Source organism: Pseudorca crassidens, chromosome 7 (genome assembly GCF_039906515.1).
Source record: "Pseudorca crassidens isolate mPseCra1 chromosome 7, mPseCra1.hap1, whole genome shotgun sequence".
Taxonomy (NCBI): domain Eukaryota; kingdom Metazoa; phylum Chordata; class Mammalia; order Artiodactyla; family Delphinidae; genus Pseudorca; species Pseudorca crassidens.
In genome coordinates this window covers 48,595,282-48,617,142 of record NC_090302.1, presented here as the reverse complement: position 1 = coordinate 48,617,142, position 21,861 = coordinate 48,595,282, and the positions used below count along the sequence as shown (strand labels likewise).

Here is a 21,861-nt window from a genome sequence, read left to right as displayed (position 1 = left end):
ATAAATACTGGGTGTCCCTGTTCCTTTAATGTCGGCCATTATTTTAGATTTATTTTTTCCTTCCCTTGGAGAATAAAAGATTTTTTAAAAAAAGGAAGCATTTAAATGAATCAATTTGTTACTTTTTGTATGTTATTGTTTAGCAGCTCAAGGAAACAGTTTAGGGATAAGAGGATAATTAAAACTAAGGGATAAAATGACACTTTATGATTACCTGGAGATTTCAATTTTTAAATTATATTCTTATACCCATAAGAATCAGGTTATTCAGTAATTCTCCCAGTGCTTGTAATATAACAGTTAACTCAGGTGCTGAATCAGCAGCTTCAAGGTCATAAATGGTTGTACCCAGAGCAATTAATCAATTCCTGCTCAAAGGTCAATGTGATTTGAAATTAGGAGCTATTCTGGTTGTCAAGAGAAGCAATTTTGACTGTCCACTTGTGAGCTCATTAATTGCCAAGGGATCACCTTACAAATAACAAGAAATCTTCCTAATGTGTATATTAAATTTTGTTACCTGGGCAGTACTCTGATGTGGTGATGTGTGCTCCTATTTGCAGGTTTCCCAATCACGTGTGGCATCACACTCTAGCAACAGTTACAGTACTGGCACTGTAAGTCATTTGATCAGTTTGAGACCCTCTCTTGTAAAATAAGGGTGATCCTGACCACCACACAGAACACTAAAGATTAAATTCTGGGAAATGCCTGGAACGTTAGAAAAATCAGTATATGTAAATTGGATAAGAGTTACAAGCACTCACATTATAAATGACTTCTGCATACAACAGGATCCAGATAACTTGCCATTAGCTCTTTAATGTCCCCTTCGAAGCAGCCCTTTGTTTCTCAACTCTGAGCTATCAGAGGAGTGACTGGTGCAAGTTATAAAAAGTACCTGTCCAGAGGGAAAATGTTACCTCTGTCTGGCTACCTATCCTATCCTTCTCCCTCATGCCCTTAGCTCCTTACTTTTAATTTCTAGAAATAAATTGAGCTCAAATGAGTTACCCATGCCTGCACTGCGACCATTAGTGCCCCTGCCTGGCAGCAGAAAGCCTGTGTGATGAGCTAATGAGATTCAGAAGAGCATCTAAAGAATGTACTGTATAAAACAGAAGTTAGCTCTACTTGAAATAGTACTATTTGATCTATTCTTAAGGTGCTTTGGAGGCCAATGCATACAAGCATGATTTTCACAAAAACACGTACTTTGAATTCCAAACCGCAAACTTACAAATGAAATTTTGCAAGTGAGACTATAAGAGCAAACTAGAGCTTTTCTTTTGTTCGAATGGCAGAGGGCTTTGGTAGCTAAAACTCTTGAGTTTTTGCTTCTTCCAGTTGCTAAATTTATTTTTGTTTAGGAGGTGATTTCACTGCAGTTTTTTCTAAAGCCACTCTAACCTGCCTCATCATTAGAAATGTTACTATTCACTTGTCAAAGTAGAACTCAACCTTACTATGGCCTCACTGCATTAAACTGGTAGAGAGGTGTCACAAACCAGACAGTATCCTTCCCTTTACAACACCCAGGGCGGGTGAAGGCTGGAAAGTGGAGAAGCAGCCATCACTACTTAGAATAGGCTGGGGTTGTTTAATTTAAAATAATAATAATCTTCCTTTGGTATTCTGATCTTGACTTGCTGTGGAGCAATTTGTCTCTGATAATTACTCTGTCACCTTTTCAGCCCTAAATTTTTACTCACATCATTTTGCCCAGCTTTTTAAATGAAAAGGGAAGATATTTACAGAACAATAAATCTGGTTGCACTCTAGGAAATGGTAAATGACAAATCTTTCTAACTCTCACTGTGAAGCCATCTTTAATTTGGGGAAATAACCAATTGGTATATTTCAGTAGTACTTTTTCTGAGTAATGGAACTACTATAGCTAAATTTACTTTAACAGTATTTTCAATGCCTTTCTTCTGAGCCTGTAGTGGGAATTTGTCCCATTTTCCTTTCTGTTGAGATCTGTGACAAGCATCATTTCATTTTCTAATTCTCTGTAGCCCCATTTTAAATGAGTATTTTAAATTAAAGTTGTGGCCAAGGAGAATATGTTGCATCAGACTGCTGAGACCATTTTGCTGATATCAGCTTTCCAAGTCCATGGAGCCGTTGGTTTTGCACCAAATGTTTAATGCTTATGGTGGTTTAATGTATGCAAAAGTTCCCTAGAAAGAAAATATGTGGAATGCAAATGTAAGGTGTCACTGTTATTGGATTCCTAGTTTGATGACCCACAAAACTTTGGGAGTGAAAATGCCATTGTAATTTATTCTATATTGTTTTTGTGGTTCTTCAATGTTAGATAACAGGTGCTTCCAGGTGATGGATGCTGATAAGCCAAAGCTAAAGGTTTAGAAATAATATAAAACTTCACTGAGCATATGACCTAGTTGCAGGGGTACTCTATGAATTTTCTGCCAGAATTGCTTTTGTATAAAATTTTCTAGAACAAGATGAGTTTCTTGAGGAATGTCGGTTCTTCCTTCCCTATAGGTCTGTGACTGAGATCAGAAGTTGAAGTGATATTGATACATTCTAGTTTTATTCCCAGCTTCAGAAAGGCTTTCCAAAGGTACTGCCAGTCTAATAATGGTCTAGAGATTTCAAGGTGGCAACTGGAAAGCAACAGAGCAATTACAAAACCCCTCAAAAACCATACCATGCTATATAAAGCTTCTTAGTTAGCTATAGTCCAGTGATGAGCTATTTTGTTTTGTGAACTGGGATTTATTTAATGTATTTTGTGCATGTCAGTCAGTGATTCCCAGATCAAATCTGTATAATGCAAAGAAAGATAATTTTTAAAAAATCAGATTTAATCCTAAAGCATTTTAAGAGTATAAGGTTGTAGACGTCATGCAGCTGACAGCCTCCCCACCTGCCTGAGTAGCTCCTCAGTTTTACCTACTCCCTCTCACACACTCTCTGGTAATGCTCAGAGAAGAAGGCTTACATCCTAGCTGACTCAACAGTTACAGCTCTAAATGTGAAAATGAAGCACAGGGATAATTCTCTAAATTATACAAAAACTGTAATAAGGGGCTCAACCTGATCTAATAAGCTGAGTAAACAGCAAGGGAAAACCCAAAGAGAATTATGTGGGTGACTTGAGAAGTTTAAATACAAGTCCTTAATTAGGTTATACTTACCTGGTCTATAAGTCAGCTCAGCATTAACTGGAAGAGATGATTAGTAAGCAAATAAGAGTCTGTCTAATTAAGTCCAGCACTGCTTACTTTTCTAAATAATTTAATAGACTCAGCCCCAGATAAAGAAGAGTCTTTGAGAAAGGACCCAACAATGTCTGCTGTTGGGCCATTTTTGGTATTGCTCTCTCAGTCAGTTTTAAAAGTTACCTGGAACCCAGTCTAGTAAGAAAATGCCTAAACCAGAGCTTTAGTGTCTTAGTACCTTCTTCCTTGGTCCTCATGTTCTGGTTTTTATAAGGCATCTGCATGAACTGCCAGGTTGTTTAACAGCCCAGGAATGGATTTGGGGGGCATGAATTTTTTGGTAAGATGTGGCTTGGTATAGAGAAGAGAGAGGAAAGAGAATCCTTCACTCACTGTCAGCTCTGAATGTCTCTGTTCTGTGTCACAACTTCTTTCTCCGTAAAGTGTGAGAGACTCTGGTTTCACTGCTATCTCACTGGGGTTTGTCAAGTCTGAGAACTGAGGACAGAATACCACAGAGTCCTGGGAAGGGCTCAGAAAATTGCTCCATTAACCTAGGATATAATTTTACAGAGAGCTCTTCCTGCTCACAGCTTTTGAGTGTAATTAACCTCATCAAATACTAGTGATTTTATAATGCTATTAGAAAGTTTTCGAAACCCTTATAAAGAGTTAGAAACATAATAGTAATTAGCTTCCTTTCAAAACATCTATTATAAGCTGCACCAGGAATACATGACAGAGAAGAAACAGAACTGATGGAGAGTGCTAAGGATCCTGAGTTTGAGAACTATCTTTGTCAAATAATTGGGTGACTCTCAGAAAATAATTTAACCTCTCTGGGCTCGAGTTGCCTCATCTATAAAATAGGTAGAGAGATTGGGATTATTCAGTATTTTTTAAGCCTGGCTGAACAGTAGATTAACCGGGCTAACTTTTAAAACACTTTGGGGACTTCCCTGGTGGTGCAGTGCTTAAGTATCTGCCTGCCAATGCAGGGGACACGGGTTCCAGCCCTGGTCTGGGAAGATCCCACATGCCACGGAGCAACTAAGTCTGTGCACCACAACTACTGAGCCTGTGCTCTAGGGCCTGTGAGCTACAACTACTGAGGCCGCAGGCCACAACTACTGAAGCCTGTGCACCTAGAGCCTGTGCTCTGCAACAAGAGAAGCCACCGCAATGAGAAGCCCGTGCACCGCAAAGAACAGTAGCCCCTGTTCATCGCAACTAGAGAAAACCTGCACACAACAACAAAGACCCAATGCAGTCAAAAATAAATAAATAAAATAAATAAATAAAACACTTTGGATGTCCAGGTTCTATATCAGACCAATGAAGACGACTCTCTGGGAATGACTCCTGGGCATGTACATGCCACTCCTGTGGCAGTAGCCCCACAGGTTACTGTGAGCCTCCAAGTAGAGAACCACTGCATTGATCCCTCAAGGGTCGCTGGCGATCAAAGTCCTGTGACATCATGCTGTACTGTCTATGTGGTAACAGAGATACATATGTGAGATATGGTTCTCACATAGCCCACCACATTTTAATAATGAGTCCCTTTTCTCCATCTGTATCTTCTACCAAACTATGGCAGATTCTGCCTCAAATTGTGTCCAGATCACATTGGCATTTTGAAGACCTAAGTGCTTTATTTTGGGCTGTCTTGAGGGCAAAAGTTAATGTTATATCTTATTTTTTAAAAAATTAATGAAGGTCAAAGTTAATCTGCCCTCTAGAATTTTTTGACCACTTTGTTAAAAATCATTTCAACTTTCAAATATTCTTGTCAGGAGAAGGGGACCAAAGACATATTAAGTTAGTTGACCTGTTTCACTTCAGTCTTGGTGAATATTTAACCATGGCTTCCCCATCTAAAGACTGGCACTCTTTAACAGACAGTAGGTGCAGATTTTTCCCTTTGATGAACTGCATGTCGGTTTGTTGGAGAGAACAAGAGGTAAAGAAGGCACAGGTTGGCACAAAATGACTGTCTTGCCTGGTAAAACAAGTCATCTGTCCTATGGATAACTCCACCCCTTTGTCTAGACAGGAGGATCGGAATAATTCAAGGCCAAGTATCCAAAGTGGACAAAATGCTCGTTGTGCCTAGATGAACAGTGGGGACTCCCACTTGTTAAATATTGGGTTGTAATAAAAAAGAAAAAGTGGTCCTCGTTTGGCAGGTTAAGACTCAGAAACAAAGGTTTCCCCTTGAAGTGACTGCTCTGAGACCACCTAGGGCAGGCGAGACCTAGCCTCAGTGCCAGCTTCATGGTCGTGCCACCAGCCCAGTCACACTGCTCAGAAGGGCAGTGTTTAGGGTTTAATGTTCTGCACTTGCTGTCTTGAAATTCCTGACAAATTTACCCTTGAATCCGTGTTTTGTAAGTGAAGGCTGATGGGACAGTGGGGCATGTGCAGAGGGCCTGGAGCCTCGGCTCACACGTCATTCACAGTCGCACGTCCTACCTCCTGCTGCCTCGCCAGAATAGGATTTCATTCATACCCGCTCCTGCTTTTAGTATCCCTGCCAGCCTAGCCTCCCCTCCCCAGCCCTGCCTGGGGCAGCTGACAGGGCCGTGTTCCATCATTACCCTCCATCTCTGGCTGGGACCTGGGTGCAGGCAAGGGCAAGGGCAGGGGCAGGGTCGGGCATGTGGCCTGTAGCACTGGAGGGCAGGGTAAGGATGTCCTTGCCTTGGCCTGGCAGTGCCGCAGTGGTGTTGTGGGCAACTTTGTGGGGAGCCTCCCCCACTGGATACTGAGCACTCCCAGTGTGGAGATGGCAATCCATTGACGGGTTGGGGCTGCAGTCATGGGAAAGGGGCATAGATTTCCCTACCCCTGCTGAGGGCCTACATTTTCATTTTATACTGGGCTCCACAAATCATGTAGTTGACCTTGCCTAACCTGATTGCCAACAGACAGCTCTGGGCTGGACAGAGCTATGTGGGGCCTGGGGAGGGCTGTCAAGGTTCAATGTCCTAATGTGTTCACTCTTCTGGAACAGAGTGAAAGATCTAGCTGTCCCTTCAAGTTTTTCCTCTACTGTTAGATACTATAATATACACATATCATATAGTAGCTGTGTGACATAGAGAAAATTACTTAACTTTTCTGTGCCTTAGTATGTTATTCTGTCATGCAGGAATAATAATGCTAGTGTCATAAACATGAAATATACAAACACAGATAAGTACTTGGCACAGTGCTGGGCACATAGTAGATGTTTAATAAGTTTTAGTTGCCATTATTATTGCGACTGTCATTATTATTTGCTACAGACCCTGAAAACAGTTGCAAAAGTATCTTGATTGATACTTTGAAGGACACATGTTCTAGTAAATTTATTTGGAGATTCAATCTCCAGGGTTCTTAAAAATTTCAAATTCACTAGAAATTTTTAGGAGGGGAAAAATTTCAGGTAGAAGAAAATTGTATAATGAGAAGGAATCTTGGCTTTGTCCATCATAAAAGGCACAAATACCACACCTACAGTAGCTGTCTTATTTTTGAAGTCTACAGTGAGTAAAGTAAAGAGGATACCAGGTAACAGCTCATTTTCCGTTTTGCTAGAATAAGTGGATACAGGAGGTTGACTCAATGCAGAAGTCAAAGTGTATAATGTGGTGGTTTACAAGCCACATGTCTCCAGTCACTGATGAACTGGTGTCCACAGTGGTAGCCTCCAATTAGTGACTGTCACTAACACCAGTGTATGCAGCCTGGTACTCCTGTGGAAATATGTTAACATATCTTTGGATTCCTAGGAAGTAAACAAAGCTGCTTCACTGTGCCATTACTATGATTTTCATAAATATATTGAGCACTAGCTGTATACCGGTGATTTTATATTCTCTCTAATCCTTGTAACCATCTCATAAGGAAGACATGCCCACTTTATAAATAAGAAATCTTGAGGCTCAGCTAAGTTAATTGGTTTAGCCAAGACTTTTTTTTTGCGGTACACAGGTCTCTCACTGTTGTGGCCTCTCCCGTTGCGGAGCACAGGCTCCGGACACGCAGGCTCAGCAGCCATGGCTTACAGGCCCAGCTGCTCCGTGGCATGTGGGATCTTCCTGGACCAGGGCACGAACCCGTGTCCCCTGCATTGGCAGGCGGACTCTCAACCACTGCGCCACTGGGGAAGCCCTAACCAAGACTTTTTAACTGGCGGAGAGAGTGAGTGTTTAGACACAGTTCTATATGACTTCAAGATTATGCATTTTATTTTAATTGATTGCAAAGCCTCTCCTGTAACTATAGTAAGTGAACACTTAGTGGAAGTGATAACATAGCAAACATTAATTGAGCTTTAACACCAGGTACTCTTCTAAGCACTTAATATATATTGACTCACTTAATCCTTGCTACAGCCCTATAAAGCAGGAATTACTATCCTCATTTTGCAGATGAGTAAACTAAGGCACTGGGAAGTTAAATAAACTGGGCCAGATTTTAAACCAGTAAGTGACAGGCCAGACTATAAACAAAGCAATGTGGCTTCAGATTCGGGGCTTAAGAACTAGGTGAAGAAATCAGAACTTCTTGAATTATTATTATTATTATTTTTAAATTTTTTTTAAGGAATTCCTTTATTTTTATTATTTATTTATTTTTTTTTGGCTGTGTTGGGTCTTTGTTTCTGTGCAAGGTCTTTCTCTAGTTGTGGCGAGCGGGGGCCACTCTTCATCGTGGTGCGTGGGCCTCTCACTATCGCGGCCTCTCTTGTTGTGGAGCACAGGCTCCAGACGCGCAGGCTCAGTAGTTGTGGCTCACGGGCCTAGTTGCTCCGTGGCATGTGGGATCTTCCCAGACCAGGGCTGGAACCCGTGTCCCCTGCATTGGCAGGCAGATTCTCAACCACTGCGCCACCAGGGAAGCCCCTCTTGAATTATTTCAAAGGGTTAACTGAAAAATTATGACTTGACTTTCTAAAATAATATACCAAGATATGCACCCAAATGTATGTCCTTCAGAGTATTAATCAAAATATTTTTAAAAATTTTCAAAGCCTGAAGCAAACAATAATGATGATAGTAGTACAAATAGCAGTTAAAATTAATTTTACATCTATTATGTGTCCTGGCACTGTGTCAGATGACTTACATATGCCATCTATTTAACATTTATAATGGTAGTATTATTATTCCTAGATAACAATAAATTACTGAGGCCCAGAGAATTTAATTGATGTTTCTCATGTCACACAGCAAATATATGATGGTTCTGGGATAATCTTAGACTGTCTGCATCCAAAACCCACATTCTTCACTTCCAAACTAGTACTCCATTCTTTCAGAATTTTTAGTGGTGGAAAACTTTATCTTCTGAGAACAGACCTGATTTTTAAAAACTAGCAGAAGCCGTTTGTGACAAAGCCCTAAGTTTTTTGAATTTTAGGTACTTGGGATTAACTTCTGATCAAAAACATCATTTGAAGAAAATACAGAGTGCTTTTCTCTCATGATCTATAAATTGTCTGAAAGCAGTCCCCAAAATTTGTTCTGTGCACTCGTGCATCACGGTAATTAGAATCTCCCTAGGTGATGACTTTGGAGGAATGCTCTACTTAAGACCAAATTTATGCTCTATATTTGACAGACACTGCATATTAATGAAGGAAATAATGGCTAAAATGGGCTTGTGGCACCATGCTTACAGGCATCATTTAAGCACCCTATGAAGTCACTGGGTATACTACTCTATAATGATTATTGACCGCTAAACCACTTCTTCATCTGCAGCACTTTTCTTATAGGGAGAACTTTTGTGACTTTTAATTAATGCACGGTTCCAGAGGATCCACACTGCATATGGTTCAATCTCATACTGTGAATGGGGACTGTATTGAATTGGGAACCCTTAAGGATCTTGTGTGGGCATATCCAACTCTTAAGTGGATGAGGAAGTTACCAAATCTTCATTTCCCTTGGTTCTGTCCAGGTCAAGACTACCTAACCCTTTCTTTGTTTTCCCCAGGCCTTTCTGGGGGTTGCACATAGCATCCTCCTTTTCAGTATATTGCTCAGAATTAATTTTCTTAGGGAAGAACTGTGAGAATAGCTTGGTCAGCTATTCTTGGTGAAGAAAATACTGCAGTGGGAAGGGGGGGATGGGGGAAAGGGGAGAGAAGAGGAAAGAGACAAGAGAGGTGGTTTTATTGCACATTTTTAGACTGTAACTGGTGTGAAGTGACTTCCCCTGCATTTTGCAGTATGCTTCTCTAAGAAAAATTTCCTCTCCAAACTTAGAAAGCTCCATGGCATGCCTGAGAACAGTCATCTCCAACTGCTCCACCCTCAACTAACTCTCTCTCTCTCAAAAGTTAGAAGCAAGCTTGTTGGAATACAGCATTTCTAGAATTTCCAAAAACACATGGTAGACTTTTCTCCTGGCAAAATCTGTCAGCCAAGTAGGGAGAGGTCCATGATGAAAGCTAAAATTTAGAAGCAACAGGGCTTCCCTGGTGGCACAGTGGTTGAGAGTCCACCTGCCAATGCAGGGGACACAGGTTTGTGCCCTGGTCCGGGAAGATCCCACATGCCACGGAGCAGCTGGGCCTGTGAGCCATGGCCGCTGAGCCTGCGCGTCCGGAGCCTGTGCTCCGCAGTGGGAGAGGCCACAGCAGTGAGAGGCCTGCGTACCGCAAAAAAATAAAAAAAAAATTTAGAAGCAACAACTCTTAGAAGTAAAATTTGTATACTTCCTAATGTCTCCTTTCAAAAAAAAAAAAAAAATGCTTTTCATATGGAGCTGTTCTATTGAGAACATTATTGAACGCAGCTGCTTGAAGAAAAAGCACTCAATTTGGATGACAAGATCTCTGTTAGAACAGGGAAGGAAATAGTCTGGGATGATAATTTCTACCTTGAATTGAGAGAAATGCTAGTTACGAACAGAATGAAACAGAGACCTAAAGTTAAGATATTTTTTACCAAAGGAGTTAGAAAAACATGTCTCAATGGATGAGACCCAGAAAATAAAATAATGAACAGTGGATAACTGCAGATAGCTACTTGTTATTATTATTAAAAACAAGAGTCACTGTGTCTGATCTCATACTAATCATTTCAAAAATCCTGAGAGGAAGGTTTGCCCCATTTGACAGAGGAAGAGCAGAGAGGCACAGGAGCAATGCAGTTAGAGCAGGTCACCCAGCCAGGGACTGGCAAAGCTGGGATTCGGCCCAAAGACTAAATCTCCAGCTCTTCACCATTCCTTTGCAGGACCTGAGATAGAATTTGAGAAGTGACTGAATGGTTACCATGGCTTTGTTGGAATGGCCGCCTCCTTGGAACTCAATGGTCCCAAAAGCATCTGTGGGGCTGAGTTGAGTGTGCTTGCTGATGGACCACTTCTCAGACTGGATGTCATTTCGGGAGAGGCGACTTTCATTTTTCTCATTCTGAAGAACTGAGATACTGGGAGTGAGGCCGACATGCTGGCCTATTAAACGCCCGCAGCAACACCTATAACATAAGAGGTCAAAGTGAACCCCTTGTATTAGTGACAACTGTAATACACACTGAAGGCAACCTGCTGGAGAAACCTACAAACCGTAGCAAGCCAGCGAGTCAGTTTTCAGGTGGAAACCATAATGTGGCCATACCTGGCAAATGGTGAACTCGGGATTTACTTGACATACATTTCTTTTCTTTTCTGGCCCCTCCACATTTTCCTCTAGCTGTATAGGCTGTAACATGCCTCCCATCCTTCTGCACCTACCACCTTTCACACCTGCCACATTGTTCAGGATTGGAACGAAAAGAACGAATGCCATGTAGATTTTTCTACTTCTCACTCCTCCCATCTATCAAATCTTGCACGAAGGACACTGAACAGCTTTGAGGGAAGAATTTTAACAGGTACATTTAAATAAGGACTCTCAATCGTATGTGAGTCACAACCTAACTTGTCTTTTCCCAATTGACACACTCTGTCATATATCCAATTCTGAGAATGAAGATCTGCAGCTGAAGTGTTGTTGAAGAAACAATGAAAAAATTATTCACAAGGTATTTGAAAACAAAATTCACCCCTCATATCATGAAAATGTCCTTCATACTTTACTACTAGCACTGTTATGACTATTAGCAATAATACTGATACAGAGCTATCATTTATTAAATACTAACAATGTGACATTCATTTTATGAGTAAAATATTATAGTTTTGAAGGTTAGGTAATTTGTTCAAGGTTATACAGCTGGTCTATAGATTCCAGAGTCTATATTTTAAACTACTCCATTTTACTGCCTTTTCATAAGGGCATTTCCAGACATTCATATGTTACTTTATCCCAAATGCTTTCCACCTTATATACTGTTGATCTTCAGGAAGGTAAGTAGAATATTGGATAGAAATCTATCCAGTGATTGGATAGAAATCTGAAGGTCTGCAGTCTAATTAGTAATCTGCTAGAAGTATTTCCTTTAAAAGTCTCTTTTTCACTGTAGCAGAACATTTTGGTAAAAAGTAAGCATTTTGATGAAATGCTGGAAAGGGAAAACCAGTAACCACACTAAATATATATATATATATGTATATGTGTATATCTATATATCCCATTCATATATTTTATATCTATATATATCTATATCTATATCTATCTATCTATCTATATATATATCCCATTCCTATAGACAGTGATGAATTCCCTTCCCTATGGTGTAGCTTTTATTTTGTACAGGCTCTCAGACAATTAACTGCAGGCATGGCATATTACATGGTGTGTGTATATGAGATTGCTTCAAAGATGTCCAGCAACAATTAAAAAATGATCTTTTAACATCTGTTCTCTTGCAATGGATAGTGACTGCTATCATATTTTTGTTCCCATAATTGCTACTTCAAGTTCTTGCTACATTATAGAGACAGCAAGATTACCTATGGGGGTCTTTGGTGCTGGGTATGATGTGAACACATTCTCTTTTATAAAACGCTCTTTCTATCCAGGACTTCTGAGCCTGAAAAAAAACAACAAAAAAAGAAGAAGAAAGGTGAACACAACCTTTAAGCATTTTTGACTAGAAAGCAAAATTTCATAATCACTTAAGAGACTAGTGTATCATAAACTGAATTGAAATTGTGGTTACTTCACACATAAACACTGCATATAACAAAATCAATTATTACCAGAATCTGCTGGTTAGGTTATTTAACATTATAATATGAGAGTTAAAGGAAATGACCATAATAAAAAATGTTAGTAATGAAACTATATACAAGTTCATAGTGACTTTTGAAGAACAGAAAAATAATGCTATTTACAGAGAAAATGAAAGCCACAGAGCAGGATGTTTATAACCCTTTAGTTAACAAGTATTCAGTGGTAGGAAGAAATATATCTAAAGAAGCATATGGTTTTCATGGCTAACACTTCCATTATATTTTCCTTATAGAAAGAGAGAAAAACGGTGAGGAAATTACATAATTCGAGCCCTAATCCATCACCATGTTTTTACTAAAATCCAAATTAGCAATGCTTGAATATGGAGGGGAAGAAAGGAAATGGAAGCATAGGAAGATAAATGTCTTCATCACAGTCCAAAATTTCACAGGTAATGCCTTTGGAAGGAAGATACCACATTTTTTGGCAACTGACATGCCTTTCAGCATAGCAAACATGGCTTCTTAGAATGAACACTGTTGGGACTGTCCACCCAGAAGCCTGGCCACTGAGATTGGGCTCCCAGAAGGATAAAGGAAGTTTCAACAAACTGTACCATCTTTGTTCCAAAGCAGTGTCTATCCTTCATCCCTTAACCCCTTTTTTTAGCAGGATTTGAAACAGTAAAGGAGCCTCCTACGAAATCCAGTAAGCTACTCAGAAGATACCTTCTCTAAGCGCGTGTTTAAGACAGAAGTTGCTAGAGTAACATGTAATGTTATATCTACAAGGTATCGTCTTCTCTCTAACCCAGCATCAGGACCAAATTCCTACTTTTAAAATATACAGGACCAAAGTGCAACTAAGCTGTTTACCTGGCCTGTCCCAGTGACCAGTGTTAACTGTTACAAGCCCCTGCTTGTTGGCTGTAATTGATATTGACTCTGCCAGGGACCCAAATGTCTGTATAAGTTGTGCTAAGGTCTGGTTTGCCCTCAACCCCTTAATATTGCACCTGCCTCCTCTCTCACAGTGGAGTCTATGCAAGCATGTAGCATAGAAGGAAGTAGTTGTCTTATATTCATGACAAAGCACATTTTAAAAGTAGCAACGTGGGGGATGCTTGAGGGATACAAAGGACCTGCATCCTGTTTCAGTCATGGTTACAATCAGGTTGCATAATTTCTGAGTGTATAAACATTGTCCAAGTGAAAAGGAGCACCCACCCTGCCACAGAGATCCCTGGGTCCAGGTGGCCCTCTGCACCCTCACACCACAAAACTAACATTTGCAGTCATTTGTCATCTGGGCATGGAAAAAGCCCCAGTGTCTATTCTTAAAGATTTTTCTTCTCAAATACATAGGAAAAACTAGTGGGTTCATCTTTGCAGCAGAAATGAGCTTAGCAGCATAGATAACCAGTCTTTATCTTCGTAAAAAGCCTGTAAGTTAAACTATTCATAGGCTGTGATTTTTCCTAGAAACTGAATACTTTCTTTGATAACATCTCTTGGCAGATAGATGGTAAAAATATTCCTCACTGGACATCTGAAACCAACTTTTCCTTCACCTTGGGGAGCAGAAAAGGGAGAGCATACTTTCCCTTTTTTTGTGGCCCACGATCTGGGAATTTCAGGGAGTGCTGATCAATACTCATTGAGAGAAAGCAGGAATGGCAGTATCATGTGTAGACAATGACGTTTGCAGTTAGAAAATGTTGTCGTGAATGGGATTCTGCAGCTCGGACAAAGTCGTATAATTTCTCTGATCCTTGGTTTTCCTCATCTATAAAATGGGCACAAACATAATGCCTGACACAGAGTTGTTATCATTATTTAGGTACCAAGTTTTCACCTCAAGAACAGGGACCAGTCCTAGGTTGGTCTGGTACTACAAGTTCAGATAAAGGGTTAGATGATATTACTATGAAACTGCTGTAGCAGATCTGACCTAAATTGATTTCACTTTGCACTGGAGATGATATGCTCCCAGAAGGCCTGGCTGGCCACAAACAAGGTATACAGAAAAGTTATTTAACTTTCCTGAGCTTTTTCTATAACATGAGGGTACCACAGCTACTTTGGAGAGTTGTTGTATTAATCAAAGCAAATGATTCAGAGAAAGCACCTGGCACATAGTAGGCACTCAGTAGTTAATAACAATGCTTAACCTTTATTACGGGTTCATCATGTACCTGGAATTGCGCTGTATACGTATTATCTCCATGGAGCCACACAAGAAGCCCATGAGGGAAGTACTACTATTATGTCCATTTTACCAATGAAAAAATTGAGTCAGAGATGCAGCAGATTAGAAGACAGAGTTTGAACGTGAGCAGTCTGACTCCAGAGTTCACACTCTTACCCACTCTACTCAACTGCCTCTCCAAATTAGGTGTTATTGGTATTAAATACCCTAGATCTGGGCAGTGCCATCTGGGCTTGCCTGGGAGTGCCTTCTAGAGGCATGTCTGGGAACCAGTTCATACCTGCACCTTTCCCCTCCTTATTTCCCCCTTCCAGTCCCCACAAGTGGAGTAATGAACACTCTGCTCTCTGTTCCTCTCTCCTTGGGGTCAAGGATAGAGGTGGGACATTAGGCAGACATCAGAATATAAGAAAGACGTAAAAGAAGGGGGGGGGATCATTATAACGGCTACCCCAAAGAAGTGTAATCACACAGGACTCCCAACTTGAGAATCTGGGGGCCGCAACAAATAGATTAGACTTTTCAAGGGCACCTCCATTATTTCTCTCACTCATGGATCCTGGTTTCAACTTGGAAGGCCCTGGAAGGTGTGTAATAAGAATGACTGCATATGGATTGCCAACTTGTTTGTTAGTCTTTAAGTAATCTGACTTATGTGCAGTTTAGCAACTTAATTACCTTCTCAAAGGTGAAAAGCTACCTCACTGTCAGCAAAGGGATTGAGGATCAGTTATTTCTTATTATTAGCAAACTAACAGTTTCTCTTGCAAAAGCATAGAAAATTTGAGGGGGGAAAATGTAAAAAAATCTTTCCATCATTCATAATTGAGTTGGATTCTCTTTTTGAGAAGAAAAGCATAACATATAACAGGAAGAGTGCACGTATAGCACATGAATTAGGAATTCTACCAAATATCATGCACAATTTACTATGATTTATTGTGGGCTTTGCTTTATTGTGCTTTTATTCAGTCTTCAGTGTGGATGGATATTAGATTTTTAAAATCATTTTCTTGGAGAAGGCATATTTGATGTATAATCATGATTTAACTTGTTCCCTAAACTAATTCCCTTTTCTTTTGTTCAAAGGCTTTGAACTACTCTGTGTGAAGCTTTATACTTGGTTGCAACATCCAGCTAAGTTAGCACAGAATGGCTAACCTTATTGTTAGAAAGAATGAAGCAGTTTTGACATGCCATATTTCTAGCTGACCCTTTAATTCTCTTCTAACGCAAAACTTCAGCAGCATGCCTTGAAATCTCTTCTTTCTAAACATGCTTTGGAGGGCTCATGTACTCTTAGAAAAGGTGGCTTCTATCAGCTCTTAGAAAATCACTTTTCTAAAGGTAGAACAGTCACATCACCATGACTGAGTTTGTGAAGGGCTATTTTCTTTCTTGTCTTTCTGCATTATCAGTCATGTGTGATGTGTAATAGGGAACTGTTTTTCAAAGGCTAATAATTAAAGGACATCTTATTCAAAACAAAAATGAGGACATTCACATTTCAAGAAAAGTATAATAATAACTCTCAAAGAATAAAGTACGTATGAATTTTGAAAGTCAAATATACAGTCAATAAAGCATCAAAATAATTGGAACTGAAAAAAGAAAAAAATATTGTTTCATTTAACCAGGTTTCAACTCTTTTTCACAAAGACTCTGCTACAAACATTAGTCTCTCAAACTTCTTTGACTCTTCTTACCACCCACTCCCCATTAGCTACAGAATTAAGACCTTCTCCGCGCAACAATGATTTACAAGTACTTACACAGAGTATGTATTAAATCTGTCTACAGAAAGTCTCAGAAACTGCTACTGCAATCTACCCTTTAGCAGGGCAACTTAACAGGACACCAATCCAGTCCAGTAATTGCAAAATTAGAAAAAAAGGAGTCCACTAACTTTATAGGAACAAATAAAGCAAAACTTTACTACATCCCTCATTTTGAGACTCTCAGGTTTAAAAGGTACACTCTGCCCTAATCAGAACAAAACACCAAAGACCCCAAGGTACTGAATGCCTGTGTTCATTTTTACCTTTTGCTTTCCCTCAACATCTCCCTGGCATTCCCTGGGTCTTCCTCTAGATCCCCAGATCCAGTATTGGGAAGTTGAACAAGAAGAAAATGAGCTGAAATCATTTTACCTGAGCATTGACTCTGGGTGGTGGCAAAGGCAGTCCCACGAGCGGCTCTTGTTGCTTTCATTTTGCTGTGTCTGGGGCTGGTCATCCCGTTAATAATGCTCTTATGACCGCCCACTGGAAAAAAAGTCACTTGCCCGGCTCTTCCCCCAAGAGACGTTTCAAGTAAGCAATGAATTTGGGCAGATTAGCCCCTTGGAATGTGCTGCTTTGGGATTAGCCTCACTAAGAATCCCATGGACATTCCCTCGCAGCCCTCAAACACTGCTTAATTTGAACATCTAATCTGACGCCAGAAGAAAAACAAATCCCCGGAGAGATCGGATTTAACTGGCACAAGTCCTGACAGGCTCTCCCCCCTTTTCTTTTTCCATTTTCAGAGAGAAGGCTTGTGAAAGTGTGATAAGGTGTTCTGAGTTCTGAAAAGTTCAACTTTGGAAAGCAAATCCTTCTAAAGAAACAGTATATTAATGCTCCGAGTGGTTTGAACACACAAGCGGCATTGTTCATTCCTTCCCAAAGGATGGAATGATAGCATTTCTTTAAAGAGAAACTGCTAAAAACTCTGAATGTTTCAAAAGGATAGCTGGGTCCCTGAATGTGAGCCCAAGGAGAATAAAGTTGGGGTCTGTCAGTAACCTTCCACAACTTCTGAGATGTCAATAAATAATAATAATAAAACTGATCACACTTCTTATCCTGCAGCCCCTCCCCCACTACTGTAAATGTGTGACTAGAAACCTACACTCCCCTGTTCCCCTATTAAAAAAAGATGAGCTGGGACTATTACAGCACATGGATGCAGGCTGAAAGCAGTGGCATTGTGATGTGTTTATCTGGGGCGGGTGGAGGGCAACTTAGAGGTTTTGGCTCACACAACACAAAAGGGCTCTTTCAAATATCTTCCAAGAATAAGTTTTTTAGATAATAGTAGTTCTTAGCTAGATAAGTGAACGAACTGGGGAAGAAGAGAGCTCAACTTTCAACAAAAGGCAAAAATACTTTTAAAGAAGTGACTATGTGAACACTTCATCTCCAAAAGACTTTTCTTGCAGATGGAAGTCAGAGCTGAGAGGTGTGTTCATCATCAACTCTGTGGGCTGTGAACCTCTGAGGGCAGTGTCGTTTTGAGCTTCATTTTCCCACAATCTCCTGTCAAAGCACCTAGTATGTGTTATGTGGGCACTCCCTGAGAGTCACAGTGGGAACTGGATGACTTATTTCTAGCTTGGATCAGATCCATAGCCTTCTCCCTGCCTCTCTGCTGTTTCCAGGATGGATCTCTTTCAAACTCCCCCATCTTCTGGCCTCTCACTTACCAAGATTTCCCCGGAGACAAGGGGCAACAAACTACTTAGTGACTTTCAAGTGAGGAAACATTACAATAAGCAAAATGCAAATGAATCATCATCAGACTGAGTGTTAGCATTAAACATGAGATGGAGAAGTCCCTTTGACAGTCTTCAGAAGTTGGCTGCAGAATAATACGTAGTGATGGCCTTAATAATGAGGATACCCATCCTTCTATGCAGCTGTAACACTCCTATGCATTTATTCTTAGGGAATCAACAGAGATGTGAGCACACAAAGATGTTCACCGCAGCATTATTTATAATTCAGAAAAACTGGAAAAAAATGAAAATTAATGGGAGGCTAATTAAACTATGGTTCATGCTGTTTGATGACCACAATCAGGTTTCAGAAGACTATTTAATTACAAAGAGAAATACACATTTTCACATTGTTATGTGAGAAAAGCAGGACAAAATTGTAAGTAGAGAACAATTACAAATTTTAAATAGATACAGAGATAACTGGGAATATACTAAACTGGAAACTGTAGCTAATTTTTATTTTCTTCCTCTTGCTTTTTTATATTTTCCAAAGTTTTCTTCTGTAACCATACATTTATACTCATGAAACTATATTCTATGTGGTCAGAAGATTTCCAGATTTTTTTTCCAGCTGTTAAGCTCGACCTTATGATAATGGGAAGTCACTAGGAAAGAGTAGTTCAGGAAGTGACTTACGAAGAGCTCAGTTAAAAGAGAGGGCTCAGTGGGTAATATTTGGAAAGGGACGTTCTATAATGTACAGGGTGAGTTTCCTAGGGTATAAAGGCAGGAGAGAGTGAGCGAGCGGAGCAGGGAAGGGAACAGAGAAGAGGAGGAGGAGATGGAAGAAGACCGGGGTGGGGGTGGGGGGGCTGGCTGACAGGCAGGCATCTGAGAGATACTGACCTAGTAGTTTAAGAAATATTTGAAAAACCCAGCTTTCTCATCTTCCTTCTTCACTAGATATTACTTCAGTTCCTCATCTGATTTACTTTAAATCTTGAGTTCAATCAGATCCATACTGAGTCTTTTAAATATTGCCCATGTATTTTTTTTAGCCTTATTCTCGCTAGTCTTACTCATTTTTTGTTGCTGTTTTTCTTTTTGCTTATTTTTCCTTCCCAGAGAGAAATATTTGATAGGGAAAAGAATATGAGGCACCTTCTATGAACTTTACACCAAAGACAAAAATACTGTCACCAGAACCACGAGCATTCTATGTCTATGTGAACAAGGAAGCCTGAGGTAAAATCAGCACAGCATCTCTTTCATATGAGGTCACAGATGATCTTCAGGACTCTTTGATTTAAGAAGGTAATTAGTTCCAAAGAGACTTGTAGCTCTGGGCCACACTGTCCACACATATCTTTTAAACTCCTATGCATTACCCAACAATGCAACTCCAACTCCTGACAGGATATATCACCATCTTGTTTCAGATGTAGTTTAGAAAGAATATACTTTGGATACTAACAAGAGGAAACCACAGTGTAATGCAAACTGTGGTTATTCTTCACTCTTATCTTCATGTAATGGCAGATTACCTTATTCTTTTTTTTTTTTTTTTTTTTTTTTGCGGTACGCGGGCCTCTCACTGTTGTGGCCTCTCCCGTTGCGGAGCACAGGCTCCGGATGCGCAGGCCCAGTGGCCATGGCTCACGGGCCCAGCCGCTCCGCGGCATGTGGGATCTTCCCGGACCGGGGCACAAACCCGTGTCCCCTGCATCGGCAGGCGGACTCTCAACCACTGCGCCACCAGGGAAGCCCAGATTACCTTACTCTTCCAATTCATCGTTAAGAAAAAAAGATCACACTTGAATAGAATATACTAAAAAGTTCCCACTAGTACACAACTCAATTTTAAAAAATGAAATCAGATTTTCTACAAGTAGAAACTAGACTTTGACATGGATGATTTGTATTCATTTTTATAAAGATGTCCAAAGCATTCCTTTCTGTGATGTCCACATTTAATAACAACAATGACAACAAGAGCATGATATAGAGGAGGGGTCAGTAAACATTTTCTGTAAAGTGCCAGACGGTAAATACTTTAGGCTCTCTGTGTGTCACATGGTCTCCATCACAACATTCACTCTGCTGTTGCAGCACAAAAGCGCTCATAGGCCAGATATAAACAAATGAGCATTGCTGCATTCCAATAAAACAGGCAGTGGGCTGGAACTGGTGTGTACTGGTCAGCCCTTGCTGTAGAGAAAGGGGGTATGTCTGATGGGGCAGCAGGGGCAAGGGGTGATGGTCCTAAAAATCAGGTTTCCATGGCACCACCACTAGCTTGTCTTGGCTCTTCCTTAAGCATGTCAGGCAAGTTCTCAGGTACTTTTGCTTCTGTTGTTCCTTCTACCTGGACAGCTCCATCCTCAGATTGCCCACAACTTGCTCCATCAGCACATTAGGAACACTGACAGGCCCAGACAGCCCATCTGAAGGCACACCTGTGTCATCATTCTCTACTCTGTAACTTCCCTCTCTTTTCCTCACAGCTCTTCACATTACCTAGCATTATGACATGTGTTCACGTATTTATTTTTTGTCTATTGCCCCCACTAGAATGTAAGCTCCTGAGGGCAGCGATTTTATTTTGTTACTGCTGTCACCCCAGCACCTAGAACTGTGTTTGGGATGTGGTCAGCATACATAGGTGACTTAGGGACAACATTTGATTTACTTGTACATCAAATCCTCACCTGTAAGATGATGACATCAGATGGACCTGTGTTTCCTAAAGGTGGTACCCAGATGCATTTTTCTTTTAACAGTTGGATTTATAATAATATATAATATTTAAGCAATGGCTAAAGCTGTAATTTAATAAATATTATTGCTTGGTGACATACATTTTCTTTTGTGGAGTTATGAAAAAATGAATCCATAAAAAAATTTAATAAATTAGATTAAAAATGATTTGTAGATAATGATGGTACCACGTAAGCAAATGAAGTTTGGGAAACACAGGACCAATTCCTCTTAAATGTCCCTTTGGCTCCTTGTTTTTATTCTAATGCATGAAAGTAGATGTATTGTGTTCTCTAATATTCAGAATTGCCCTTGACCTATAAAGTAAAACAATGCCAGAGGAACATGACAAAGCCAGCTGCCTCTGGAGCATAATACCACCAACATGGTTTTCCTAAAACAGTCAATCAGGACACCCCCTGGTCAATACCCTTCTTTGGCTCCCCAACCCCAACAAGATCAGATCAGTTCAGTATTTAAAACCTTTCAGGATCTGCCTCTGAAACTATCTGTTCAAATCTCTCAATCTCCCTCTAAATCTTTAAACACATTATGCTCCAGTACACTAGATTATTGATTCTTTCCCTAATGCACCATGCTGTGCCATACTCCTCAACCTTTGAATATGCTGTCCCATTTGCCTGGAATGCTAGGTTCCTCCTTCTGTACTTAGTAAACACCTGTTTGTTCTTCCTAACTCTGCACAAAATACTGTATTCTTTGACAAGCTCGGCTGGCCACTGCCAGACAAAATGAATCACCACAACTACTGATCCACTTCCATACCTTGCTTACACTTCCATTAGGAGAAAAATCATATAATTTTATAATTATTTGTTTTCATTTCAAGATTTATAATCATCCACTACCAATTTCTGCTGCAAACACACAGTACTCTGGGTCTATCATGGCGTAACTATAGTTTCATAGCCTTGCCTAGAACACTCTCCTTTTCTATTTTTAACATTGTTTCTGCAGAAATATCAATTTCTCATTCCTAGTTAGTCATCTTTGGGGAATAATTCTTTGTGGGTTATTTATACTAAATTATTTTAATTACTATAATTAGTATATAAATTATTATACAAATTATTTGTACTAAAATC

The 21,861-nt window shown here is 40.1% G+C and overlaps 1 protein-coding gene across 7 annotated transcripts in view; it reads right to left on the bottom strand.

The window, feature by feature from the left end:
• The window catches only part of TRPM3 (transient receptor potential cation channel subfamily M member 3), a 519,386-nt gene that overhangs the window by 256,138 nt on the left and 241,387 nt on the right, over positions 1-21,861 (bottom strand). For all 7 annotated transcript variants that reach the window (XM_067744185.1, XM_067744178.1, XM_067744179.1 and 4 more), the window contains exons 2-3: positions 12,087-12,166; positions 10,465-10,669 (exon numbers count right to left, since the gene is read on the bottom strand). In XM_067744185.1, the coding sequence (XP_067600286.1) occupies positions 10,465-10,669; positions 12,087-12,166 (285 nt within the window). The remainder of the gene's footprint in view (positions 1-10,464; positions 10,670-12,086; positions 12,167-21,861) is intronic.